At 48.0% G+C, this 14,894-nt stretch overlaps 1 protein-coding gene across 2 annotated transcripts in view; it reads left to right on the forward strand.

The window, feature by feature from the left end:
• Window positions 1-14,612, forward strand: part of ARID5B (AT-rich interaction domain 5B) — a 132,913-nt gene extending 118,301 nt beyond the window's left edge. For both annotated transcript variants that reach the window (XM_081955996.1, XM_081955997.1), the window contains 2 exons: window positions 10,006-10,201; window positions 11,914-14,612. In XM_081955996.1, coding sequence (XP_081812122.1) covers window positions 10,006-10,201; window positions 11,914-13,980 — 2,263 coding nt within the window. In that variant the 3' untranslated portion in view covers window positions 13,981-14,612. The remainder of the gene's footprint in view (window positions 1-10,005; window positions 10,202-11,913) is intronic.
• The last annotated feature ends 282 nt before the right edge of the window (window positions 14,613-14,894 follow it).

The following is a 14,894-nucleotide window of genomic DNA, read 5'->3' on the forward strand; positions in this document are numbered from 1 at the left end:
CTGAGTGTTTACTGCCCTTCCTGTTGCCAATGCGGAGTTTAGGGAATGACCTGGTATTATTACGTAGAAAATGCATTCTTCCAGAGAGGGGCCAATGCTATGGTCCCGATTCCACACCCATAAAGCGCACAAGGCACTAGGTTGATTGTGCGGCTTTAATTCTCCATTGCGGTCACCTAAGGCCAACCAGAGGGCCGCCTGCTTTGCGGGATGAAGCTGCTCTGGTGGGTTCCCTCTCTCCAGCGCATCCTGATGTGCCATCCTGCACAGCTTCCGCCCACCTTGGTTTATCCCTGCTTTAGCAAGGACTAAAGATGGCTGGTAATGCCTGGGTTATTCTTTTCAGCCTACTGTGTTGACCCCCAAAATAAGCGCTTGGTCTTATTTTTAGGGGGGTCTTATTATTTTTGAGGTACAGGAGGCGGCAAGCGTGGTCACCTCATGGTTGCTGCTGCATTGCAATATTTTCAGGGGAGGGCTTAAAACTTCCCTGGATAATAAGCCCAATCAGGCTTTTGAGTATATGCAAAAGCCCAATTGGGCTTATTATCCGGGGAGGTCTTATTTTGGGGAAAACAGGGTAATATATCTGAAAAGTGATACTAAATGAGACGTGGTCCCTTCCAGGGCCTTTTCTTTGACTTCTGTGCAAAATACATGAGGACCAACTTTTGTTTCCCTGAATAAACAGTGAGCTTTCCCCCCAGAGAATTAAAGATAGCATAACAGCTATCCGATTATAAAGAAAGCATTGTCATTTATCTGGGAGCTCAACATTTCTAAACAAACTGTAAATTAAGGAAAAGAAAAGCTATATTGTAAAGCTCTGAGCCCTTGTAAAAATCGTCTACCTCCCCTTCATAGAGTGGGAAGCAGATGGTTAACATTGGATAGTACGAAAACCAAGGTTCACAACAAGAGTCTGCTGGTTCAAATAAGCACCCTCAGCACATCTTCAAAATGGGTGATTTCATTTTCCAAGTGCTGGCATAATTGGCCCCCACTTGCCTTAGGTGAAGGTGAGCTGGCACTACCAGACAGACCTCAGCAGCCCCAGATGCACCAAGCTACCTCAGCAGGTATGTCCACACCTGTAGAGACTTATCAATAGTTAGGCCTCTGAACTCCATTGATCAAACATTTCAGTCTCATGTGTTTAAAATTACGGTATTCAAACAAGCTCAATCTCTTGTTCTTTGAATTTCAACTAAATCCGCGATCCAATGAAAAGAAGAAAGTTCTGGTGAAAATGTTAGTAGCAGGCAGATAAGGAAGCCACCTGTCCCAAACGATGAAGCTTTTGCCCAAAGCCTAAACTTTGGGATTCCTCTGACATCAATAGTGGAATTGGCTTTGAACTAAATACTAAAGCTAAGACTGTATCACTGGCCTTTCCCTAAGCACATGGCAAAAGTTACTCTGTCAAAGGAAAAGTTTTCCCTTCTTAGGGAGGAATTCTGTAGTTTTACATGGACTTTCAATATTGTTGTGTAATCCTGCTAAAAGAAGGAAACCGCAAGCCTGGAATGATTCAATACATTATAGCGCCAAGGATCAATTTTTGTGGAGAAAACATACATAAAAATGTATGATGCGAATTCCATATTATTTATTTATGTATTCATTCATTCATTCACTCAATCAGTCAACCAATCAATTTCTAAAGCTACCAAACTCATCCATTAGACCTAATACATGTCTGATTTGGTTTTTCCTTGCTGTGGTGTGTGTGTGTGTGTGTGTGTGTGTGTGTGGTGTGTGTGTGTAGAGGAACCTCAAAGGTTTTGTTCTTGAGTAGATGCCCCTCTTTGCACTGAAGGGAGCCTGGAAGGACTGCATGTGATTCACCATCTGTCCATCCATCCTTTTCCCCCCTCCACCCTCTAGGATGGAGGGTGGGAATGATACCCAGAAGTTTTGAAGGAAAGAAACAAGTGGAGCCGAACTTTTCAGCTATTTGATGTGGCTCATTTTACCTTTCTCATTTGTCATAGGCACACGGGTTAATTGAAATCTCACAATGTATTTGGTCTAAGTGCTTAGCATTTATTGGCATCTCATGGCAAACGTAGTAAATGAAATCAATAAGAATATCAATAGCATTGACAACATCATGATCAGTCAATTGTGAAAGACAAGCGTTACCCAGAAAAACTTACAACCAATGATGACACCTTTAGGACCATCCAACATCCATCCCCCTCTCGCCTCTCCCAGGTCCAGAAAGAACTCGAGAGTTGGACAGAAATGCCGAGTCCAGTCTGGACATCTGGATGACTGTGTAACCAACCATAATAATAATAGCAGCAGATGCTAGATGCTGTCACACGCCAGCTCCCAAATCCTGTCAAACAGCAGTTCTTAACAGTGAAACAAAAATATTAAATACTATTGCACACCAGTTATCAATCTTGTAAAATCCTAAGTGCCATTGCATGCCAACTTATGAAAACTCAAATGCCATCTGTCAAATCTGAAATACTGAAATTGATGTTTAAAATGAAGTGTGTTGATTTGCAGAGCTCAATTGCTTGATGCCTATTGGAATTCTGAGGGAAATTTCAAGTCACATTCACGATATAACCCTCAAACCCAAGACAAGAGAAAGTTTGGTGTTTCATTTCTCTTCTCCACCAGGACTTATTGGGTTGGCAGGCCAAGCTGTTTTATTCACACAACCAAGCTGGGCTGAAAGGGAAACTGAGTCCTGAAATAACTACTAAGACATATTGTTCCTTGCTGAAGGAACTGAACATGCAATGTCCAGATCCAAAAGTTGGTTTATTTAAGGTCTTAGAGTTAACTCTAGAATAGGGAGTTGAAAAACTTCCTGCAAGAAAGCGATGGCAACCCTTTCCACATTCTTGCCAAAGAAAAGACCTGGGTGAAGGCGCCCGGCACCCCGAATGGCTCAGAGGAAAGAGCATTTCATTGCTTGAAGCAAACCGTACAGATTTGACAGGGCTTCCTCCTAAGGAATTCAGCATTTGAATGCAGACTTGCCAATTCATGAAACATTTTATATGGTTTGGCAATCTTGCATAAAATTGGGAATGGAGAAGAATAATATAAATGCTGGAAGGAGCAGTAGATCTTCTCAGTAGATCTCTTTTGCCTCTCTCGGGATGCAGATCCCTCTGCCTTCTCCATCTTGCTTGCTGGCCTCTCCTGTCGGCAGAATAGACGTGGGGTCAGAGTGTGTATTTGTCTCTTGATGCCCAAACTGGCAGCTCTTCTTTTTTTTTTTTAAAGAAATGTTTTAAGAATTAGGAAGTTGAACATGGTTTTCTGATATCACAGCACCAACCATGGGAAAGAATTTAAACACGGTCATGCTATAGTGTTACTGTCGAATATCCTTGCATCGTTCAACAGGGAAGCCCCGTGATACTCTACTGAGTGAAGGCATTTCCAGCCTTCTTGCAGTGGTGCCCTTAGGAAACTAAAAGCAGGCCAACAAAAGCCTACTAATTAAAAGCAGATGTATTGATCAGTCCACGCCTCCGATTCTACTGGGTTGGTCTTTGACACCAGCTGAGAGAAGGACCCTGTATCCATCCAGCCATTGCTGGAATGGGCTGAAGTTCGCCAGCAAGCAAGAACTGGAGGATCAATTTTTTGCCTTTGTGTTTTGTCCCACTTTGATAAATAACAAGAAGCTTTCTAACTTACATTTCTGTCCCAGGGGCTTTAACATTAAGATTAAATAACTGTACCATCAAGCATGCCACTGAACAAATTCAATTATGTGAGGAATGGATGCTTTACAATGAAAGAACTATTGAACAGTATGAAACAGTGGTGGGTTCCGGATCCCGGTGCAACCGGTACGGTGCAATAGGACTGGGCATCTACCACATGCATGCACACAGTGTGCGCATGCGTACTTACCCCAGCTGCTCGGCAGAGCGTTGCACAGGCGCCGTACATTCTGTGTGCATGCACAGAAGCCCCAATCGGCTCAAATACAGGTAAGGAGGACGTGTGGGCAGGCACCGTCCATACCGGGGCATACAGGTCGTATCCCACCACTGGTCTGAAAGTATGTTTCTATCCTCCCCTCACCAATAAGTACAAAGAGAAAATTAAAATTAAATATCTAGTGATGAAAGAATGCAATTATTTAAAGCAGACTCTCGTATCCCAAGAATCTTCCAATCTGTTTAAAACGATATCCCCTAGTCTCTGAGAAGGAATGATTATGATCTCCCATCCAAGCCCTGAACAGACCTGATCCTGCTTAGCTTCCAGCTCAGACCAGGTCGACCAGTCTCTATCTGCTGCTGAAATCAATACCTCTAAAAGCTCTGGATTAGGGAAGATGTACAGCTGACTGAAAATGATCAAACGCTGGTATCTCCCAATTGATTCTGTTTTATAAGATCAAAACAAGTGCTGAAGGAGCGACCTGTTGTTGTTCCATATCTGCAAGATGTGCCCTGTCGGAATGCTTTAGAACAGGGGTGTCAAACTCAAGGCCCGGGGGCTGGATCCGGCCCAGTGGAGGGACTTAGATCCAGCCAGGGGGGGGCACCCTGTAAACAGCAAAGGACCAGGCAATGGTGCTTCTGCCAGCGAATTCCAGCTCCCAAGCTCTCCAAGCCCTCCTGAGCTCCATTTCAGTGTCAGAGGGTTGCAGGAGGCTGCGGCAACCGAAAACGGAGGTTGGGAGCCAGCATTCGCTGGCTCAGCACTCAGACCACCACAGGAGCCCCCAACAGAAATGACGTTGAGCTGGCCACGCCTACCACAGTCCCGTCCTGTCCTCTGAGGTCAAACACAACCCTGATGCGGCCCTCAATGAAATTGAGTTTGACACCCCTGCTTTAGAGCAAGCAGATGTCTAGTAATGAATGCTTACATTTTTTTTGCTTTTTTTAATCCAGTTTCTAAAGGTTTGGATCATTTCCATGGGGAGAATTAATGATTTATTATTTATGTCCATACGGCTATCTCTGTCTCTTAGAAATAATTACCTCCAGAGGCAGTTGAAGTCCTGCCTTACCATCTTTGCCTTTGTTATACTGAATTCTAGTGTTGATATATTTTTCCTTGATGCAAGAGACTACAGGTACCGGTTATCGCGGCAGAGGTCTTAGCAGGTGGCTCAGGTTTAGATGTCAGACTTTGGCCCACAGAATGACCATCGCTGGCAGACTCTTCTAGATCTGGAGTTGGTGCAGCTCCTGCCCTGATTGATGACTCAGAAGCAAATCCGCTGCTTCTCCAGTCCTGATTGGCCTAGAAGGTCCGTAACCCATTCAAATAGTTGTCTTCCTCAACCCTTAGAAGCCAGGATGAAGCTGAAGCTTGACCACTGACTCAAAGGCCTTCATGGTCATACTTTTCATTCTGCTATTAAAATGCCTTTGATGGGAACTGCTGCAAAGCCAGGCTCTCTTGGCACTGGTCCAGCACTCGTCCCTTGCCAAAGAGCCTTAAAAATGGTTTCTGGCTGCCCTCCTTTGGCCTCATATGCAGCCCGAATCCCAAGGATCCTGGCTGGCCAATGCTGGTGTGTGTGTGTGTGTGTGTGTGTGTGTGTGTGTGTGTGTGTGTGTGTACAATGGTTTCCATAAAGAGTTGCATGATATGATTTCCTGGGAAAGAGTTTGACTCCAGATCAGTTGTGGCTTTTAATGGGAAGTTTCTGCTTTTGGTGGAGGTTAAGGAAAAGCCCCAGAGAATTTGTAAACATAAAATGATCTGTTGGCACTTATAAAGCAACACACACACACACACAGACAAACACACACGACGTATTCCTGCAATTTCTCTGGTTTTGTCTGTTGGTCTGTCTTATTCCACTCATTGTAAGAGAGAAAGATGAGAGAAGGTAAGAGAGAAAAGGTGCCCTCCTCCTTTTCCTCCCCTCCCCTCTCCTTTCTTTCTTTCCTTTCTTTTCCAAAAGCCTGGCAGAACGCCAGATGACTTACATTACTGTAATAGATTTGATGACCTCTGACTTCCGCTGCAGAGGCGTATGCTGAATTTTTCATTATATCAGGGGATACTGAAAGCTAAAAACTCAGGACAGGAAAGCTGCATTATTTAAACCAACATTCAGTTACACAGATTTTTTTTTCTTACTCCTTAAAGGGAGGGGGAAATAGTTGCAATTAAATGTCATCTATCGTTGCATTAAGTGAGGATTAATGCAGTTCTAGTTTGTTCAATCAGCTTGTGTGGATTTTTTTGAAGTTGCCATGATTATTATTTTTTTCCAAAGGATAATCTTGCTTTTCATAGTCGTTGAATTTAATCAGCAGCTCGGTTGATAGCAAAGGCTTCCCTACTGTTTCTGCTGCGGACTGGAAAATGTTATTCTTTTATTATTGCAGGAGAAAAAATTGCCCCATGCTGTTCCAAAATCTGCTACCTATGGGAAAAAATGTTTTTTAATGTGTGGCTGTTTACATTTTCTTGTTACAGCAATTATCCCTTCAATAATACATTTTATTAACTTAAACATAGGAACTGTACTTTATAATGCTGTTATGGGTAAAAACGCACACCCAAATGGAACCTGGGAGTAACCTGGGAGTAAATATTGGGGTCTATCTAACTGTTCTCCATGCTGGTAAATCTATGCTGGGGCCGGGCTGTTCTTGGATCCCACAGAAGGGCTCCTCTTTAACAGACAGAAACACAGCAGATTTTAGCGCCAAAATGCTGAACCAGCGAAACTTGGTTTCCTACCAAATTTAAAATTGGAATCCAAAAATGCATTATTTCAAATCACCCCAAATATCCCCCCTCCCCCCCCAAAAGAGAAACATAAAAAATGAAAATCATGCTCTGATCCATTCTTCTGACTTGTGGGTGGGGGGATGCAAACCCCTCCTGGTTTATTTCTGCCATGGTTGTGAATGGTCTTATTTCTGCCATGGTCCCTTTTATTTTGCACAGAGGTTGATGTCAGTCTTCAGCTGAGTGACAATAATGACACAGAAGTTAATCAAGCTGCTAATTTCAGGCCTGTTGCATTTGCGATGCAGAGCACTGCCTTCTTCCTGTCTGAGCAATATTGACTTCCAGAGAGACTCTGTGTGTGTGTGTGTGTGTGTGTCTGCACGCGCACATGTTGGTTTTGTGTTTTACTAAGAGAGCAGCTGGAGGTTTGAGTCTCCCATCCACTGGATTATGCTTGTATTGTAACAGCATCTAATAATGACATGATAAGATCGCACATCCTGTGGTAACTGTGTTGGGTTTCAGCAGAGAGAAAAAAGAGATTAAAGGGGTGGGAGGAGAGAGGCAAACAGTGGAAATTCTAGCCCTGGAATGAAATCTCATCAGTTACAGTTGTCATGGAGGCAGTGGTGGGTTGCAGGAGGTACGCCCCGGTACGGGTGTACCGGTGCCTGCCGGGAGCACTGGGTACCATTCCGGTAAGGTGCTCCAGAGGGCCCATCTGCCTACCTGAGCTCCTTACCTGTATTTGAGCTCTTTGGCGCTTCCGCACATACGCACGTAGCGTACGGTGCCTGCACGACGCTCCACCAAGCAGCTGGAGCGTCGCGGAGGTAAGGATGCATGCATGTGGGGGACACTGGGCCCCGTTGCACCATACCGGTTGCAATGGGATCTGGAACCCACCACTGCATGGAGGGGCTCCGTGGCGTTTTCAGTTGTAGCAGTCAGATATATTCACACAGGCTTCCTTTCCAGCGGAGCTTCACTGCAACGTCTGGGTGCTGCAGGGCCATCCTCCTGCTGCGTCCGCCCATTCCCCATCGCTCAAATTCCCAGCTACCTGGGACCAGCCAGGCAAGGGACCCTTGGCCTTTCCCGGGAGGGGATGCTGCAGCCCACCCTTGGCGATGACCAGACCACAAAGGAGTCTGCAGGCTTTCTGGGGCTGCTGGGGGCCAAATCGGAAGGTGCCAGGGGGAAAGGTCTGGGAAGGGGGATCCTGGACCCCAAGGGGGCTGTGGTGGTCACAGCTCCTGCTGGGCTGCTGATTTATCAGCCAAATATGAAGTTTTCAAAGAGGCTGCAGCATGTTCCCATAGCAACGCGAGTCAAACAATCTTTTCTGCAGCGCTAACACATCTTGCTGCAAAAAAAAAAGTGTTTTGACTAAATCTGATTCTTTAAATATTTAACATATGGCAGAGAAGAGATAAATATTGCTCTGCAAGCAACTGAGCCTCCCCCCTTTGCTTCTTCAGGAAGAGCTTGGAGCAGGAGGGGCGGTCCCGTTACCCCCCACACACACACACACACACCTTCAGCCTTGTTTTACTCTTTGTTTCACTACATAAACAGTAACCGTAACTTACCGCGGGAAGTATTTGGCAACGTCCCTGCTATTTTGCTAAGCCTACATAGAGGGAACATTTCCCAGTTTCAGCAGCTGTAACATGTTTAAACTCAGTTTGTAATGGGCTCCGAAGAGCCTTTTCCCCTGGGCTGGGCCTCCTTTGGAGTGTGGAGCGGGGGGGGGGCAGAGGCTGGGCTCAACAGCCTCCCCCTCCCTCTCTTGGCCCCGGCAGAGCATGCTCAGCTAATGACTCTGGTTTCTAATAGAGCATGAAGTAGGTTTATATTTAACATCAATTATGCTGCACTTTATTAAAATGTGAAATGCTATCATTGTGAAGAAGCGAATCCCAGCGCTCTCTGGGTTGGGACATCTAAATCTAAACCACGCGGTCTGGAGTGGATTCTGGAACAGCCCAGAAAGCAAAATTTGCATTTGAACAAAAGCATTTTTTACTTTGAATTCATAGATTAAACTATAATTAAAGCCGTCTGATATTTGAACAGATTAATGTTGTTTTTAAAGCCAAGTACATTTTTTTCACAGATGCCTTAAAAACATGTTTGCCATATAAAAGTTCCCATTTTATTCCCACCGTGAGTAATTCATTAATCATGTTGAATACATTATAAAAACTTTAATCACAGATGCTGAAACCCAGATAGTCAGTGTAACCCTTTCGTTAGCTTCTTTTTTAGATCAAGAGCCACACTGGGGAGGGGGAAAAAATAGCACTGAGGATTTTTTAAAATTTATTTTCTAAAAACAGAATGGGACCATTCAGGAGGTAGAGATTTTTTTAAAAAAAAACTTTGAGTTTCTACCCAGTCTCTCTCCTCTTGTGCTTTCCCTCAATTAAAGTGGGGTCCCTCACCTGACCCTGCATTCCCTCAGCCTTCCTCCGTTTTCTAGAACACAAATAACTTTTCTGTTGATGGAAAATTCAGTGCCCCAACTTTTATGGGTGGGGGTCCAGGTTGGGGAAGTCTCATGGGTGCCTAGACCAACTTTAGTTAGTGACCCCAAAATGGCATTATAAGCTTAGTTTGGTTGACTTAAAGGGTCAAAGTTCAGGAAAATAAGTAGTTTGTTTGCTAAAGTCTGATTTGATCCAATTCAAAATCTCATTTTAATTTTTTGAACCGGCTCAAAAGAGATCCAAAATCTCTTCCCCAGATGTAACACTCTAGTAACATACTAAGACTTTATTCTAGTCTAGTGAGTGTACAGCTGATTGGGAGCAACAGAATGGATATACACACAAACAAACACACACACATACACAAACACGTTGGAGTGAATGCCATTTCTGAGTTTTTAAAACCACCGTCTTTGCTAATAATTCCCTTTAGAATTGTTTAATGCTTACCTAAAACTGTAGACCACGATGGCATCAAAGGGTTCTTTAAAAGGGAGATCTCTTTGATGGCTTAGAAATCCAGGATGAAACCAAAGGAGAGAGGCTCATGGAAAGCAAAGCAAACCAGAAACCAGATTCACTGTTGAGCAGGACAAAGAGGGGTCCATGGGGAAGGGAGGGGGATTGGGAATGGAACTGGCCTTGGCTACCCTAATGCCACATGGAGGACCCTCCTAATGCTTGTGGTGGTCCCACTTTGGACCTCCAAGCTGCCCAAAGAAGCGGCAGGCCTCCCCTTCTCCAGGATGCTTCCATTACTAAGGCAGGTTTCTTCCCATGGGTGAGAATCTCCATCACTGACTGATGATTTGTTCTTCAGGTTAATCCTGCCCTATGAAAGATACATTAAAGGGGAGGAAGATAAGCCGTTGCCTCAGGTGAAGCCTCGGAAGCAAGAGATGGCTCAGGAGGTGGAGAGTAAGATAAAACTGACGGGAACAAAGCGCATCAAACATGAGAACATGAAGAGCAAGAAGGAGCGAGAAGAGGCACCAAAACCCCAGGACCCAACAGAGGTCAGTTCTACCTGTCCCAGCTTGTGTGTCCCAAACTTTTCATTCTTTGGTCTGCACCGCTCCGTTTTGATCACCAGGGGGCTCCTTTTAGGGACAAGAGCTGACTAAAACGCTAAAACTCTCTGGTGCTGCTACCAGCCTCTCGTTCTTCTTAACAGGCAGGGAAACTCAAAAGCAGCTGCAGATGCACAACTGCAGGAGAAGAAGATGGAGCTTTTCTCCCTGCTTTCCCTCCGTCTCAGGCCCCAAGGCCATTCCTCTCCTCCTGTTGCTTTCTCTTGAGGCCTGAGAAAGAGAGGGAGAAGGACAGCAGCTTAGCTTAGCCCAGTGATGGCGAACCTATGGCACGTGTGCCACAGGTGGCACCGGAGCCATTTGTGAGGGCACGTGAGGCGCTGCCCTGTCAGTTCCGGTTTGCTCGGAGAGTCATTTTAAGCGTTCCGAAGGCTTCAGGGAAGCCTCCGGACGATCCCTGAAGCCTCCAGAGGGCCTCCGGGGAGGGCGGGGGAGGCTCTTTTCGCCCTCCCCAGGCTCCTATAAAGCATGTAAAAATGGGGGTTGTGCCTGTTGTGTGCGCATGCACACTGGGGATCGCGCATTGCATTATGGGTGCGGCACACCCACACACGACCCCCCCTGCGCTCTCCCACTTGTGGCACGCGAGCCAAAAAAGGTTCGCCATCACTGGCTTAGCCCATCATCACCCTGTGCTCAGGCAGGCCCCCAGACTGCTGGGGAAGGAAGGGGATCTTGCAGGGTTGCCAGGCAGCTGCTTCTCAGGCGAAGCAAAAGAAATGGCCTCAGGTTCGCTCTCTCTGTAAATGGATGGAGAGAGGAAATGGAAGGGGGAGCTGCTTAGCAAAAGGGTCTGAAGCAGAGGTGGGTTCCAACCGGTTCGCACAGGTTCGGTGGAACTGGTAATGGAAAAGGCGACTGGGTCTCTGAACCATAGGAACGGCATGCTCGCCACACCCCCGAACCGTTTCCCCGGTCACCACAACATCTTTTTTAGACCTTTTAAAGTGTTCTGCGCATGCGCAGACTTATTTATAGGCAACTGCGCACACGTGCGTAGCGTGTAGCGTGTACTGAACTGGCAGTAATGCCGGCAGAAACCCACCCCTGGTTTGAAGGAACACGCGCCACTGGGAAAGCCCGAGACAGCCCTGCCCAGAAGGGGGAGGAGATCCTTCTGTGCCTCTCCTGGGCAGCTTTTCCAATCTCTTGGCCTGGTTTATCTCCAGCTCTGCCCTCAGTCCACACTGACCCCCTTCCAGACCCCCTAAGAGAGACCCTTCTTTTTAGAAAGGGCTGCCTTGGGTAGCATCAAAAGCTTAAATCTACAGCACAGATTAAGGGAATCCATTTGGCTGGGATCGGGTCCTGTCTCCCTGGGCTGCTCCATCAGCACAGCAGCAGCGACCCTCCCTTAATGGAGGTGGGGAGCTTCCATGAAGGTTGCCAGGTTTCCATACAACACTGAAGGCGCAGATCAGGGACGTAGCTTTGGCTGCTCCTCGTGGTGGGATAGAAGAGAGGGGCTGAGTCCCAATTCTTCCCCAAGTGGAAAACTCTTGTGGAGGCCACTAGAAAATCCTGCAGTGTAAGGCCCGGGGGCTTTGTGTGCAGAGAGAAAACTTGGCCTGATCTGCAGATAAGATCCTTGTCTTGGTGGTGTTTTCTCACCGTTTCCTCTCCAAATCTTTTCCTAGGGTTCATCGGCCAAAGAGAAGTATCACGAAGGCTCATTGCAGAAAAGCTTATCGGACCTGACTGCAGCAGAAGCCATGAAGCTCTCTGGCGAAGGGTCTCCAGCGCCCCCCAGTGTGACCTTCCTGGAAGAGGACGACCCTCTGGCTGACACATCTCTGGTGCCCCCTGAAGCCATGATCAGAAGCCCGGCTCTGGAGGAGCTGCAGGAGGAGCCCAGGCAGGAGCTATGCGGGGTGTCATGCTTTGCAGACAGCCTTGAGGAGGAAGAGGAGGAGGCCCAGGCAATTCCATTCAGCAGCTTCCCCGGCCTCCAGCTGCCCCTTCCAAGTCAGAATGAGATGGAAGACGATAAAATCCCAGAGATGGCGGACTACATTGCCAACTGCACGGTGAAAGTAGATCAGTTGGGCAGCGAGGACATCCACAGCGCCCTGAAGCAGAGCCCCAAAGTGCTGGTGGTGCAGAACTTCGACATGTTCAAGGAGAAGGACCTCCCGAGTCCCTTCAACGGGGACCCCGGGTTTGGCTCCACCCCATTACTCTACTCCAAGGGCAACCCAGGCATCATGTCCCCCCTGGCGAAAAAGAAGCTCCTCTCCCAGGTGAGTGGGGCAGCCCTGTCCTGCAGCAACTACCCCCCATATGGCTCCCCACCACCCCTGATCAGCAAGAAGAAGTTCAGCAGCAAGGACGACCTCTTGTCTGGCAGGCCAGGACTGCTGTCTCCCCGGCATTCGATGGACAATGCAGCGGTCAACAGGCCATCGGTCATCCAACACGTGCAGAGTTTTAAACCCAAGACTGCAGAGGACAGGAGGCCCACTCACGATGCCTACAGACACGAGTCCCTGCTCAAGAAACCAGACTCTGACTGTTGTGATTTTTCCAAGCAGCATCTGAGTGCCCTGGCGGAATCCTACGCGCTAAAGTCAGAAATCCAGGACATGAAGGAGCGAATGAATGAGAGGAGGGCCCTGCACCACTCACACATGCCAGGCTTCTTGGCAGACTTCTATGCCTCCCCTCCCCTCCACAGCCTCTATAGGCGTGCTGAGCACCTGGGGAGCCAGCCCTGCTCCAAGTACTTCCCCCGAGACGTGTACGGGGAAAATGCTGCTGGGTTCCCTCCCCATAAGCTTCAGGACAGGCGAATGCTCAGCTACCACCCTCCTTTGCACCAGCCAGATAACAAGGCCTCCCGGGAAACCTCCTCCGACGATCAGCCCACAGATCTGAGTCTTCCCAAAGGGGGCCACAAACAGACAACCAAAACCTTGGGAGCCCCCCTCTTGCGGGGTTTGCCCAAGGGGGCAGAGGAGTGCAAAAGCGCCACCCGGTTCCACTCCTTGACTGGCCAGACTCTGAGCGTGGATAGCAATCCAAAGGCTTGTCGGGTCTCCCCAATGACGGTCTCCACCCCAAAGAAACAGGGGGAGCCCCTCCTGAGGGCCTGCAAGTTGCCAGCCCCGAGAAAGTTGGATGGGATGGTACACCCGGTCCTGAGCCACAAAGCCATGGCTCCGGGCATCGGAGCAGCTCGCCCTCTGAAGCGCAGCCTGGAGGACCTGGACAAAGGCCTTTTGGAGAAGAAGGTCCGAGCAGTCTCACCCTTGCGCTTACCAAAGGAAGCCCCTTCCAAAGAGCAGGACGTGGAGGGCAGCAAGCCAGTGCATGGCCCAGCCCCAGGCGGGGCACTGGAGAGCCACAAGTTCCCCCTCTCCAGCCCCATCTTCACAAGCTTGTACCCAGGGACCCTTTGTGGCAGCCTGGGCAGCCGCATGCCCGCAACCGGCTATTCTCACCCCCTGCACTACTTGAAAAACCAGGCCGCCCTCTCCCCCCTGGTGCAGCCCTTCGCGCTCCACTCCTTCATGGTGCACAGACAGTTCCTCACCTCCCCAGGCAGCTCTCAGCAGCTTTATCGGCACTTGGCAGCAGCCTCCCCTGTGGGCAACTCCTACGGGGACCTTTTGCACAACAGCGTTTATCCTTTGGCGGCTCTGAACCCCCAGCCAGCTTTCCCCCCCTCCCAGCTCTCCTCTGTACACCCGAGCACAAAGTTGTAAATGCTCCTGAGAAACAGCATCCCGCAAATGACATTCCTTTAGCCCGCAATCCTGTCTTGCAAACAAGTATATCAATATTTGTGATGACCAATCAGTGGTTTTGCTCCTCCCTGCTGAGCGCTTTGGGTCTGACTGAAACGCAGCTCCCGCTTAGCTGGGCTTGAGGCCAGACTGCGGCTTCCTCCGAGCCTCCTCGCTGGTGTGCCTCCTACTGCACAGAGGGCTGTGGGGGTTAGGGTTTCCTGACAGCCGAGGCTCAGATGCGCCTGGGCCCCAACTCAGAGGAAGGGCCCTTTCGGTTTGCCCCCCCACCACCCGGGCAGCAGCCTTGAGACCTTTCAGATCAATCCAGAAGGCAGGAAAGGCCGCCTGGGGAGGAGGTTGCTTCTTTGGGTACCATTTCAGAGTTCAAATCAATGCAATGTATAGAAAAACTGTGTCAACTTTCATCTTAACACTATCAGAACAGACAAAGTAAACACAAAACAGACTGTACATATCTGCTTCAGAAAGAAGAATGACCCGTGTCAAGTTCATTTGTATAATTTATGTAAGTTCTTATTTTCCGCGTATCATGTGCTGTTTTTTTAAAGAAAAAAAAATTAAACAGCTCCTTTTTATTTGCCACTTTTTTTCCTTTTCCTTTTGTTTGTTTTTTTAGTGCAAAAAAAGGAGGCTCCGGATATTAAGGGCTTTTTAAACTTTGCATTTGTCTCTCTCTGCCTTTCTTCCTCTACTTATATTTTGAAGGCAGCTTTTGGGGAGGGGTTACACCCACTTTCATGGGACAGAAGCCAACTATGATCAAAAAGTCCCAATTCCCCCCAGCCTGGGGTTGCTGGGCTCGGCTTCGACCCTTCGGAGCAGCCCCACCCTCGCAATCGAGCGGGGCTTTCCCGTCTCAAGGCCGGCTG

This window comes from Natrix helvetica (genome assembly GCF_964273705.1).
Source record: "Natrix helvetica genome assembly, chromosome: 5".
Lineage (NCBI taxonomy): Eukaryota > Metazoa > Chordata > Lepidosauria > Squamata > Natricidae > Natrix > Natrix helvetica.